The sequence below is a fragment of the Anomaloglossus baeobatrachus genome, chromosome 7 (assembly GCF_048569485.1).
Source record: "Anomaloglossus baeobatrachus isolate aAnoBae1 chromosome 7, aAnoBae1.hap1, whole genome shotgun sequence".
Classification (NCBI taxonomy): domain Eukaryota; kingdom Metazoa; phylum Chordata; class Amphibia; order Anura; family Aromobatidae; genus Anomaloglossus; species Anomaloglossus baeobatrachus.
Window position 1 is genome coordinate 50,007,395 of NC_134359.1, and position 14,296 is coordinate 50,021,690.

The window sequence follows — 14,296 nt, forward strand, 5'->3', positions numbered from 1 at the left end:
GGCGTCCGGACGGGCAGATACTCGTTTTTATAATGCAGGGACATGTGACATGGACATCCTATCACACATGCCGTTGCTTCTCTGGCTAAAAGTCCACTTAGCTGTGTGTGTATCTGGGATTGGCTGACATGCTGGCCCGCCCCACAAGACGCGCGCACTTAGGGAAGGAAGACAAGGAAAAAAAAAAAAATGGCGATCGCCATTATCCATACAGCAGTGATCTGAATGCGCTGTTCCCGCACACTATACACTGAAATTTCATAATAGTGTGAGTCACAGAGTGACTTACACTATTACAGCGGAAAGCCAGCTAGGAATTAGCTGTTTTTTTTGCTGCTAGAACCGTTCTCGAACGTATCTAGAACTATCGAGCTTTTGCAAAAAAGCTCGAGTTCTAGTTCGATCTAGAACAGCCCCCAAAATCACTCGAGCCGCGAACTGGAGAACCACGAACCTAGAACCGCGCTCAACTCTATATACAACACAGCAGATTTCTTCCTCAGCCGATCAGTCGTGATATCGAGGCGTCCAAGCTTCGTCCCTGTTGGATTGCAAGAAGATTTTTATTAATATAAAAGTTTTGTAAGTGCTTCATTTATCAAAACAATGTAGCATAGATCTGCAGTAATTGCCCTTTCTAAGTGGCTGCAAAAAAAACAATCCCATCATTTAGAAATGAGGATGAAGCACAGAGTTGCAACAGAAAGTAACATCTGTTCTAGTGGACTGATTAACCCTTATCATTATTGGCATTATTTGTATTATTATTATTAGTCTTTTTCTTCCAGATACACATTCACTGGGATTTATACATTAGAATCACTGATTAAAATTCTTGCAAGGGGTTTCTGTATTGATAAATTTACTTTTCTCCGTGATCCCTGGAACTGGCTTGACTTTACTGTGATCTTGCTGGCGTGAGTATAATTTTTGTCACATTATATATAACAATGTATTTTGGGATTTTGGGAGCAAATAACACTTTAAAGGGAACCTGTCACCACATTTTTCCCTTTTGAGCTGCGGCCACCACCAGTGAGCCCGTACATACAGCATTCTAGAATACTGTATATAAGAGCCCAGGCCGCTCTGTAGAACGTAAAAAACACCTATACTCAGCTAGGGGGCGGTCCGGTCCAATGGGTGTGTCCAATGGGTGTCACTGCTCTCGGTCCAGCTCCTCCTCCTTGTGCGATCGCTGTTCTCCTTCTTCTGAGGCCCGTGTGCATGACGTGTTTTATGTCATCCACACAGGCTGGCATTGCGGTCTTGCGCAGGCACACTTCTCTCTATCCTGCTGAGGGCAGATCAAAGTATTGCAATGCGCATGCGCCAATGGTCTTTGACCTTTCCTCGCATATGCGCATTACAGCACTTTGAACTGCCCTCAGCACAGCAGATCACACTGCGCCTGCGCAGGACAGCAATGCCAACCTGTGTGGATGATGTCATCCGCTTAGAAGAAGGAGGACCGTGATCGCGGCAGAGAGGAGGTGCTGGACCCAAAAGCAGCGACACCCATCGGACCGGACCATCCCCTAGGTGAGTATAATAAAGGTCTTTTTTATGTTATACAGAGCGGCCTGAGCTCTTATATACAACTAGAAGGTGGCCCGATTCTACGCATCGGGTATTCTAGAATTTACGTATTGTGTAGCTCATGTATGATTTTTGTTATATATATATATATATATATATATAGATGTTGTTGTGTGTAGTTACCAAGTGTTTGTGTAGGGCGCTGTACATGTTCTGGATGTTGTCTGGGTGTGATGGGGGGTGAGAGCGGTGTTGTTTGTGTGTTGCGTTGTTTGTGGAGCGCTGTGTGTCTGTAGCGTTGTGTGTGTGTTGCGCAGTTTGTGTGTGTGTGTTGTGTTTTGGGGGGAGGTATGTTTTGTGCAATGTGCGTGTTGTGCGGTATGTGCGTATATTTGTGTGTGCAGCATTGTCTGTGTGTGTGGGTGTCTGTGTAGGGCAGTTGTTTGTGGTTCCCAGTGTGTGTGTGTGTGGTGTGGTGTGTTGTGCAGTGCGCGCGCGTATGTGTGTGTGTTGGGGGGAGGTGTGCACTTCCCATCGTGCTCCATCCCCCATGCAGCGCACTGCCCATCGTGCTCCATCCCGTATGCTGCGCACCCCCTATCGTGCTCCATCTCCCATCCTGCGCACTCCCAAACGTGCTCCATCCGCCATGCAGCGCACTCCCCATCGTGCTCCATCCCCCATGCTGCGCACTCCCAAACGTGCTCCATCCGCCATGCTGCGCACTCCCCATCGTGCTCCATCTCCCATGCTGCGCACTCCCAAACGTGCTCCATCCGCCATGCTGCGCACTCCCAAACGTGCTCCATCCCCCATGCTGCGCACTCCCAAACGTGCTCCATCCGCCATGCTGCGCACTCCCAAACGTGCTCCATCCCCTATGCTGCGCACCCCCCATCGTGCTCCATCTGCCATCCTGCGCACTCCCAAACGTGCTCCATTCGCCAGGCTGCGCACTCCCAAACGTGCTCCATCCGCCATGCTGCGCACTCCCAAACGTGCTCCATCCGCCATGCTGCGCACTCCCTATCGTGCTCCATCCCCCATGCTGCGCACTCCCAAACGTGCTCCATCCGCCATGCTGCGCACTCCCCATCGTGCTCCATCTCCCATGCTGCGCACTCCCAAACGTGCTCCATCCGCCATGCTGCGCACTCCCAAACGTGGTCCATCCGCCATGCTGCGCACTCCCAAACGTGCTCCATCCGCCATACTCCGCACTCCCCATCGTGCTGCATCCTCCATGCTGCGCACTCCCAAACGTGCTCCATCCGCCATACTCCGCACTCCCCATCGTGCTGCATCCCCCATGCTGCGCACTCCCAAACGTGCTCCATCCGCCATGCTGCGCATTTCCAAACGTGCTCCATCCGCCATGCTGCACACTCCCAAACGTGCTCCATCCGCCATGCTGCGCACTCCCAAACGTGCTCCATCCGCCATGCTGCGCACTCCCAAACGTGCTCCATCCGCCATGCTGCGCACTCCCAAACGTGCTCCATCCGCCATGCTGCGCACTCCCAAAGGTGCTCCATCCGCCATGCTGCGCCAGCATCAGCCTCTCTACCTGCAGCATCAGCCTCTCTCCTCCCAGCATCAGCCTCTCTGTCCCCAGCATCAGCCTCTCTGTCTCCAGCATCAGCCTCTCTGTCTCCAGCATCAGCCTCTCTGTCTCCAGCATCAGCCTCTCTGTCCCTAGCATCAGCCTCTCTGTCGCCAGCATCAGCCTCTCTGTCCCCAGCATCAGCTTCTCTGTCCCCAGCATCAGCCTCTCTGTCCCCAGCATCAGCCTCTGTCCCCAGCATCAGCCTCTCTGTCCCCAGCATCAGCCTCTCTGTCCCCAGCATCAGCCTCTCTGTCCCCAGCATCAGCTTCTCTGTCCCCAGCATCAGCCTCTCTGTCTCCAGCATCAGCTTCTCTGTCCCCAGCATCAGCCTCTCTGTCCTCAGCATCAGCCTCTCTGTCCCCAGCATCAGCCTCTCTGTCCTCAGCATCAGCCATTATTAATATATGGATGCACAGTACGGGGGCATTATTAATATATGGATGCACAGTACGGGGGTATTTTTAATATATAGATGCACAGTACGGGGGTATTATTAATATATGGATGCACAGTACGGGGACATTATTAATATATGGATGCACAGTACGGGGCATTATTAATATATGGATGCACAGTATGGGGACATTATTAATATATGGATGCACAGTACGGGGGCATTATTAATATATGGATGCACAGTACGGGGGCATTATTAATATATGGATACACAGTACGGGGGCATTATTAATATATGGATGCACAGTATGGGGACATTATTAATATATGGATGCACAGTACGGGGACATTATTAATATATGGATGCACAGTACGGGGCATTATTAATATATGGATGCACATTACGGGGGTATTATTAATATATGGATGCACAGTATGGGGACATTATTAATATATGGATGCACAGTACGGGGACATTATTAATATATGGATGCACAGTACGGGGCATTATTAATATATGGATGCACAGTACGGGGACATTATTAATATATGGATGCACAGTACGGGGCATTATTAATATATGGATGCACAGTACGGGGGCATTATTAATATATGGATGCACAGTACGGGGACATTATTAATATATAGATGCACAGTACGGGGGTATTATTAATATATAGATGCACAGTACGGGGGTATTATTAATATATGGATGCACAGTACGGGGCATTATTAATATATGGATGCACAGTACGGGGACATTATTAATATATGGATGCACAGTACGGGGTATTATTAATATATGGATGCACAGTACGGGGACATTATTAATATATGGATGCACAGTACGGGGTATTATTAATATATGGATGCACAGTACGGGGACATTATTAATATATGGATGCACAGTACGGGGACATTATTAATATATGGATGCACAGTACGGGGCATTATTAATATATGGATGCACAGTACGGGGTATTATTAATATATGGATGCACAGTACGGGGCATTATTAATATATGGATGCACAGTACGGGGACATTATTAATATATGGATGCACAGTACGGGGGCATTATTAATATATGGATGCACAGTACGGGGACATTATTAATATATGGATGCACAGTACGGGGACATTATTAATATATGGATGCACAGTACGGGGACATTATTAATATATGGATGCACAGTACGGGGCATTATTAATATATGGATGCACAGTATGGGGACATTATTAATATATGGATGCACAGTACGGGGACATTATTAATATATGGATGCACAGTACGGGGTATTATTAATATATGGATGCACAGTACGGGGACATTATTAATATATGGATGCACAGTACGGGGACATTATTAATATATGGATGCACAGTACGGGGACATTATTAATATATGGATGCACAGTATGGGGACATTATTAATATATGGATGCACAGTACGGGGACATTATTAATATATGGATGCACAGTACGGGGACATTATTAATATATGGATGCACAGTATGGGGACATTATTAATATATGGATGCACAGTACGGGGACATTATTAATATATGGATGCACAGTACGGGGACATTATTAATATATGGATGCACAGTACGGGGACATTATTAATATATGGATGCACAGTACGGGGACATTATTAATATATGGATGCACAGTATGGGGACATTATTAATATATGGATGCACAGTACGGGGACATTATTAATATATGGATGCACAGTACGGGGACATTATTAATATATGGATGCACAGTACGGGGACATTATTAATATATGGATGCACAGTACGGGGACATTATTAATATATGGATGCACAGTACGGGGTATTATTAATATATGGATGCACAGTACGGGGACATTATTAATATATGGATGCACAGTACGGGGACATTATTAATATATGGATGCACAGTATGGGGACATTATTAATATATGGATGCACAGTACGGGGACATTATTAATATATGGATGCACAGTACGGGGACATTATTAATATATGGATGCACAGTATGGGGACATTATTAATATATGGATGCACAGTACGGGGACATTATTAATATATGGATGCACAGTACGGGGACATTATTAATATATGGATGCACAGTACGGGGACATTATTAATATATGGATGCACAGTACGGGGACATTATTAATATATGGATGCACAGTACGGGGACATTATTAATATATGGATGCACAGTATGGGGACATTATTAATATATGGATGCACAGTACGGGGACATTATTAATATATGGATGCACAGTACGGGGACATTATTAATATATGGATGCACAGTACGGGGACATTATTAATATATGGATGCACAGTACGGGGACATTATTAATATATGGATGCACAGTACGGGGACATTATTAATATATGGATGCACAGTATGGGGACATTATTAATATATGGATGCACAGTACGGGGACATTATTAATATATGGATGCACAGTACGGGGACATTATTAATATATGGATGCACAGTACGGGGACATTATTAATATATGGATGCACAGTACGGGGACATTATTAATATATGGATGCACAGTACGGGGTATTATTAATATATGGATGCACAGTACGGGGACATTATTAATATATGGATGCACAGTACGGGGACATTATTAATATATGGATGCACAGTATGGGGACATTATTAATATATGGATGCACAGTACGGGGACATTATTAATATATGGATGCACAGTATGGGGACATTATTAATATATGGATGCACAGTACGGGGACATTATTAATATATGGATGCACAGTACGGGGACATTATTAATATATGGATGCACAGTACGGGGACATTATTAATATATGGATGCACAGTATGGGGACATTATTAATATATGGATGCACAGTACGGGGACATTATTAATATATGGATGCACAGTACGGGGACATTATTAATATATGGATGCACAGTATGGGGACATTATTAATATATGGATGCACAGTACGGGGACATTATTAATATATGGATGCACAGTACGGGGACATTATTAATATATGGATGCACAGTATGGGGACATTATTAATATATGGATGCACAGTACGGGGACATTATTAATATATGGATGCACAGTACGGGGACATTATTAATATATGGATGCACAGTACGGGGACATTATTAATATATGGATGCACAGTATGGGGACATTATTAATATATGGATGCACAGTACGGGGACATTATTAATATATGGATGCACAGTATGGGGACATTATTAATATATGGATGCACAGTACGGGGACATTATTAATATATGGATGCACAGTACGGGGACATTATTAATATATGGATGCACAGTACGGGGACATTATTAATATATGGATGCACAGTACAGGGACACACACCCGATCGCATACACTCACACACAAAGACACACACACTGACGATATTGCACATACGCGCTGATACTCACAACATCCGGGGATATCACATGCTTCTGCCCATGTGATCCCCCGGCAGGTCCTGGAAGCTCACAACAGCACAGTATCGCTGCCGAGAAGCAAGCGATATCCCAGGATGTTGTGAGTATGTGGATGCGATGTGATGTGTGAGGTGTGTGTGAGAGTGATCTGATTTGTGTGTGTATGTGTGTGTGTGTGTGCTGTTATGTGTGTGTATGTTCCGCAGCTGCAGGACCTTGATGTGTAGATGCGATGTGATGTGTGTGTGAGGTGTGTGTGAGAGTGAGTGTGAGGTGTGTGTGAGAGTGAGTGTGAGCCGGTGTACACTGGTAACTATGATACACATCGGGTAACTAAGGGACCTTAGTTACCCGATGTTTATAATGGTTACCAGCTTTCACGGCCTCCGTCAAGATCCCAGCATCGCAAGGTTATGTCTGGCGCTGCCGGGATCCTGACGGAGCCGGTGTAGAAGCAAGCGATATCCCAGCATGTTGTGATGTGTGAGGTGTGTGTGAGAGTGAGTGTGAGAGTGAGTGTGATCTGATGTGTGTGTGTACTCACCTGGGAATCGGGGCTCCGTGTCAGTTGGGCCAGAGCGAGCGTGCATTGCGTGAGGGGGGCGGGGCCTGCAGAGAGCCGGGGCGAGAGGCCAATCCGTGTGGGGGGGCGGGGCCATGGCGAGCCCAGCGGCCAATCAGCTTTGTGTCACCGTAAGGACACAATTTCGGAGCATGACAGACAGACAGACAGACAGATAGACAGACAGACAGACAGACAGACAGAATAAGGCAATTATATATATAGATGTTCTAGAATGCTATATATAAAGAATCACTGGTATTGGCCGCAGCTCATAAGGGAAAAATCTGGTGAAAGGTTCCCTTTAAAGATCTATAATGTATCAGCATGACCTTCCAGTAGTCTATACATGCACATTAATCTGTTTTTGTAATAGAAAATAAATTTCTGATTATCAGAAATGCCCCCCCAGACATAGAATGATTATTCACTTTCAAGCAACAATATCTCAATTACATAGCTACCACCAATAGGTGACACAAGCCAGACAGCTTCTCCTCCTGTGACAGAAGTAATTTGCATTTATTTCCCATAGAGCACTGCCAATGGGAATTTCTTTAAAGGGGTTGTCCCACTAAGACATACATTTTAATCAAAGGATCTTGGAATAATCATAGGTTCCACCATTGGATGTGTTAAAAAATGTTCCTGTGCTGAGACATTCTTATAAATATGTCCCTGTTATTTACAAATGTTACTTATAAATGTTATACAATATATTGTTATTTGTTGTGTCCAATCATAACACAGCTACTTGCCAGGAAGGGTGGCATAAGTCACTTATGATAAGTGAGTATACAGACAAAATAGCAGGGTCTCACAGATGCTGCTTTCTGAAGTAACACATATCACTGCTTGAGGTAACACATTTCCCTGCCTGTTTTATCACAGGAGTGAATATTTCTGCCACATCTCCATCTCTCTGAGCTCTTTATAAATGAAGTCAGTGACGTATAAGCTCAGCGGCTGCTGGAGCTCCTATTGCGGGCGTCACACGAGACGATCTATCGTGCGATATGTCGTCGGGGTCACGGTTTTCGTGACGCACATACGGCATCGTTCACGACGTCGTCTCGTGTGACACCTAAGTGTGACTCTTAATCGGTTGTAAATTGTGTATCGTGTAAACGTTGCTCATTTTTAAAAAATTGTTTAATCTTATGTGCGCAGATTGTACCCGGGGCAGCACACATCGCTCCGTGTGACACCCCGGGAACGATAAACACAGCTTACCTGCATCCCGCGGCACCTGCCGGCTATTCGTAAGGAAGGAGGTGGGCGGGATGTTTACATCCCGCTCATCTCCGCCCCTCCGCTTCTATTGGTCGGCGACTGTGTGACGTCGCTGTGACGCCGAACGTCTCTTCCCCTTCAGGAAGAGGATGTTCGCCTCCCACAGCGAGGTCGCTCAGCAGGTAAGTACGTGTGACGGGGGTTTAACGACTTTGTGCGATACGGGCAGCGATTTGCCCGTGACGCACAAACGACGGGGGCGGGTACGATCGCTCTTACAATCGCACGATAGATCGTACCGTGTGAAGCCCACATATGTCTCTGACTTGATTTATGATGAGCTCAGAGGGCTGGAGACGTGGCAGAAATACAAGGAAATGTGTTACCTCAGGCAGCGAGTGACATGTTTTACTTCAGGAAGCAGAAGATGCGAGACACTGCTGTATTGTCTGTATACGCACTTATCATAAGTGACTTATACTATTTCCTCTGGCCAGGAGATGTGATATGTGTCAACCATGAACTGGAGCAGCTCTGCATGGTCGGACAAAGGCATTACACAGTGCATTGCAGGGGCACATTTATAAGATTATCTCAGAACAAGAACATTTTTTAACACTATTGTGACTGAGCTCTACTATTCACAATGGGATGGACAAACCAGGAGAGAGGTGAACGCTGAAATCCACAGGTCCCTATTCAGACTATAAGAAGCCCCAAATCTGACCCTGATTTTTCTCCCTATTCAGACTATAAGAAGCCCCAAATCTGACCCTGATTTTTCTCTGCCTGACCGCAAAGGTTGGCACCCTACGATTATGCAATAGAGCTCCCACTCAATGTCAGCTGACCCTAAGTGTCTTTAACTGCACTCTCAACTATAAACAAAGTATAACACAAAACCATAATAACCGTAAAGGAAGTGCACACAGAGGGTGAGACACAGGGCAAAGGATATGTTCACACAGTCATACAAGGAAAATGGGGGAAATTGGAAGAAACCCAAAAGACTTACGGAATATATGGAAACCACCCAAATCCAAAATATAACAGAATTGGAAGAATGCTGGGAAGGGAAACTCACAAACAAATGGCAAGGAAAAGCAGTTAAGATAATTCAGCAAGAATATCCTGAACTCAAGAGTTGAGACTCCAAACATCCATCTAGTTTCGAATATAGCCAGCAACAAAAGAATTTCCATGGTGAGTATATATTGCCCCTCCCAAGATGTGATAGGGCAAACAAAACGAGGAAGTTAAAACACCCCAATAGAATTAAATAGGAAAGTGAAGCTATCAACAATAGATCAGTGGCAACGCAGGCTGTGGTCCAACAGAGAGGGAATCCGACTACACAACCAGAGGTCACTCAATCAAGCCGCAGAGTAAAGAGACAAACACATCCAATTGTGGAGCTTCTTTTTATTCTAAGATCTTCTAAATTACAATGTATTTTGTTGATGGGACAACCCCTTTAAGTAGAACCAGTACCACATACCTCGATCCCGCCATCTGTACAATATTATGAAAAGCTTTGCATGCAGCATTCAGCCCATACACTAGCACATAGCATAATACACTAATGAGATAATTAAAGGGATAGAGTACGGACTGTTCATGTAAGGAAATAGTATAAGTACTGAATATTTATGTTTGGATTGTTTTCACTATTAGAGAGGATATTTTGATTACTGTGATTTATACTGCAATATTTAACAATGAGACTTGTCACCAGATCAGAGGTGGTCAGTTTTCGCTCTTACTTTATTCCTGCTGCTCCCCTGAGTATCCTGTTCTGCTTTTTATTTTTTATTCACCATACGGTATGACAGATATGGACATTTTAAAATTAAGTGCTGATTTTTATCTTCTTTACAAAGGGGTGTGGCTCACAGGATTCTCTGGGGGCGTATCCTTTGGCTGCTTTGTATTATTACTCCGTGAGCACAGCCCCCTTAGTAAAGAGCATAAAAATTAGCACTAAATAGGATAGCCCATATCTGTCATGGGTGGACTAAGCTAGCAAGGGAGACCTGAACTGGCGCCGAGACGGATCCCTGCGCTGTCCCTCCAGCCAGAGGTACACTTAAGGGTAGTGAGGTCTGGACCCCCAGCATGTCCCTATCTCCTATTCAGGCCCTGACCTAACTCCTCCCCTCTCGCACCCCCTCTCACCCTGGGGTGCGCAGAGCACACTGTGAGAACCCCCTATCCAAAAGACACGGAGAGGGGAAAGAACTGATCACTCACCCTACAAAGAGCCACAAAGGGAAGACAAATAAAAGCACAGGAGGAAATAAAATATAAGGGAGGGAGTAAGGCACACCAAGGGACACTTCCACTCCACACAAGCAACAGATCACAGGTCACAAAAAGAGGATCGCCAAAGGAGGATTTTTGCAAGAGCATATGCTATCTTCGGTGATCTTCTTACGAACTCCCCAGCCAATCAGGGTTCGGGCAGTTGTGGTCTCTTGCTGTGTTCTACCTGCGGAAAACGATTGCGTCTGCATAGCAAATTGACATGCTGTGGCTCGGGGAGCCACACCACAGGTCAGTTTTCTCTGCAGGAGAAACAACCACAGTGGGCACGGGATTTCTATAAATCCATCCACTGTGATTGTACTGTTCAACACAGCGTTTTGCACACAAAGAAAACACTCTGCCTCCAAAATGCTGTGAACCCTGATTGTGGGCATGCAGCCAAAGAAGAGTCACACACTGCTCCAAAAGGGATTTACTTCTGCATGGCTGGGAGCAGTGGAAACAACTCAGCCGACACCCGGCACAGCTGAGCATCTAAAAGAAACCAGGTTGCCTGTTAGACTCTGCCGTATGAATAGGGTCCAACGCCGTTGCTGTAATCTATGAGTGCAGATCCGGACAGCGCATAACAATATCTCTAGAATTATATGGCGGATATGAAAAACAAAAAATATGTAACAAATAAGGGAAAAAACTGGCCACTTTTGACCTGGTGACCGCACCTCTTGAAGAGTGATGTATGGGGTACATAATATCTCGTTTTTTATGGCGGACCTCCATTGTTGCCCATCTCTTAAATGGAATGAGTTACAGTATAATTCTTACAGATTTCAATAAAATCTAATTATCCAATTATGCATGTCATCAGTGGAGTCCCAGCCATCGTGAATAATTAATTTTTTTTTGAAAACACGACTAATAATCCATGTATAAATAGAAATGTTAGGGGAATACACCTGCGCCTCTGCCCAAAATTGATGAATGGGAGTAAGTGTATGGAAGGAGAAAGCAGCAGGCGGTGTAATGCACACCTGTCAAATGTGCAATATGTCAAAAAGTGGATTAAAAAATAAAGTATACCTCTGTGCTAGAACCAACAATATATTGCATACGACCAATAATTCCAGGAAAAAACACTGATCAATATTACAGACATAGATAAAAGACCAAAAATTGTGGTTACAACAGTATACAGTCATATGAAAGTTTGGGCACCCCTATTAATGTTAACCTTTTTTCTTTATAACAATTTGGGTTTTTGCAACAGCTATTTCAGTTTCATATATCTAATAACTGATGGACTGAGTAATATTTCTGGATTGAAATGAGGTTTATTGTACTAACAGAAAATGTGCAATCCGCATTTAAACAAAATTTGACCGATGCAAAAGTATGGGCACCTCAACATAAAAGTGACATTAATATTTTGTAGATCCTCCTTTTACAAAAATAACAGCCTCTAGTCGCTTCCTGTAGTTTTTAATGAGTTCCTGGATCCTGGATGAAGGTATATTTGACCATTCCTGTTTACAAAACAATTCCAGTTCAGTTAAGTTTGATGGTCGCTGAGCATGGACAGCACGCTTCAAATCATCCCACAGATTTTCAATGATATTCAGGTCTGGGGACTGGGATGGCCATTCCAGAACATTGTAATTGTTCCTCTGCATGAATGCCTGAGCAGGTTTGGAGCGGTGTTTTGGATCATTGTCTTGCTGAAATATCCATCCCCTGCGTAACTTCAACTTCGTCACTGATTCTTGCACATTATTGTCAAGAATCTGCTGATACTTAGTTGAATCCATGCGACCCTCAACTTTAACAAGATTCCAGGCGCTGGCATTGGCCACACAGCCCCAAAGCATGAACCTCCACCAAATTTTACTGTGGGTAGCAAGTGCTTTTCTTGGAATGCCGTGTTTTTTTGCCTCCATGCATAACGCCTTTTTGTATGACCAAACAACTCAATCTTTGTTTCATCAGTCCACAGGACCTTCTTCCAAAATGTAACTGGCTGGTCCAAATGTGCTTTTGCATACCTCAGGCGACTCTGTTTGTGGCGTGCTTGCAGAAACGGCTTATTTTGCATCACTCTCCCATACAGCTTCTCCTTGTGCAACGTGTGCTGTATTGTTGACCGATGCAGATTGACACCATCTGCAGCAAGATGAAGCTGCAGGTCTTTGGAGGTGGTCTGTGGATTGTCCTTGACTGTTCTCACCATTCTTCTCTGCCTTTCTGATATTTTTCTTGGCCTGCCACTTCTGGGCTTAACAAGAAGTGTTCCTGTGTTCTTCCATTTCCTTACTATGTTCCTCACAGTGGAAACTGACAGTTTAAATCTCTGAGACAACTTTTTGTATCCTTCCCCTGATCAACTATGTTGAATAATCTTTGTTTTCAGATCATTTGAGAGTTGTTTTGAGGAGCCCATGATGCCACTCTTCATAGGAGATTCAAATAGGAGAACAACTTGCAAGTGGCCACCTTAAATACCTTTTCTCATGATTGGATACACCTGCCTATGAAGTTCAAAGATCAATTAGGGTACAAAACCAATTTAGTGCTTTAGTAAGTCAGTAAAAAGTAGTTAGGAGTGTTCAAATCAAGAAATTGATAAGGGTGCCCATACTTTTGAACCGGTCAAATTTTGTTTAAATGCGGATTGCACATTTTCTGTTAGTACAATAAACCTCATTTCAATCCAGAAATATTACTCAGTCCATCAGTTATTAGATATATGAAACTGAAATAGCTGTTGCAAAAACCCAAATTTTTATAAACTAAAAAGGTTAACATTAATAGGGGTGCCCAAACTTTTTCATATGACTGTAAGCATCAAAAGGAAAATACATTGGAGGCAAGCGGCTGGATATACAGTGATAATAAACCCATACATATATATTTAGGAGAAATGGATATAAATTGATATGAATATCAGGGTAAAATAAATAGAAATAACAAGGCGTCTATTGTCCAAATACATAAACGAAATAGGAACACTCACCCCTGTACAAAATAGTAAAAATGTCCACCATTGAGATCATGAGCATGTGTGGATAGTGTTGATTCCAAATGGTAATGGGATATCAAAGGAAGTACAAGAAGCAATGGGATGAAACTAAAAGGAAGGAGATTCAGATTAGACATTAGGAAAACTTTCTGACAGTGAGGGCAGTCATGGAGTGGAACAGGCGACCACGTGAGGTAGTGAGGGCAGTCAGGGAGTGGAACAGG

At 44.1% G+C, this 14,296-nt stretch overlaps 1 protein-coding gene across 2 annotated transcripts in view; it reads left to right on the forward strand.

Annotated features, from left to right (window-relative positions):
* LOC142245034 (sodium channel protein type 2 subunit alpha-like) overlaps positions 1-14,296 on the forward strand; it is a 249,642-nt gene that overhangs the window by 112,856 nt on the left and 122,490 nt on the right. For both annotated transcript variants that reach the window (XM_075317280.1, XM_075317278.1), the window contains exon 5: positions 789-917. In XM_075317280.1, the coding sequence (XP_075173395.1) occupies positions 789-917 (129 nt within the window). The remainder of the gene's footprint in view (positions 1-788; positions 918-14,296) is intronic.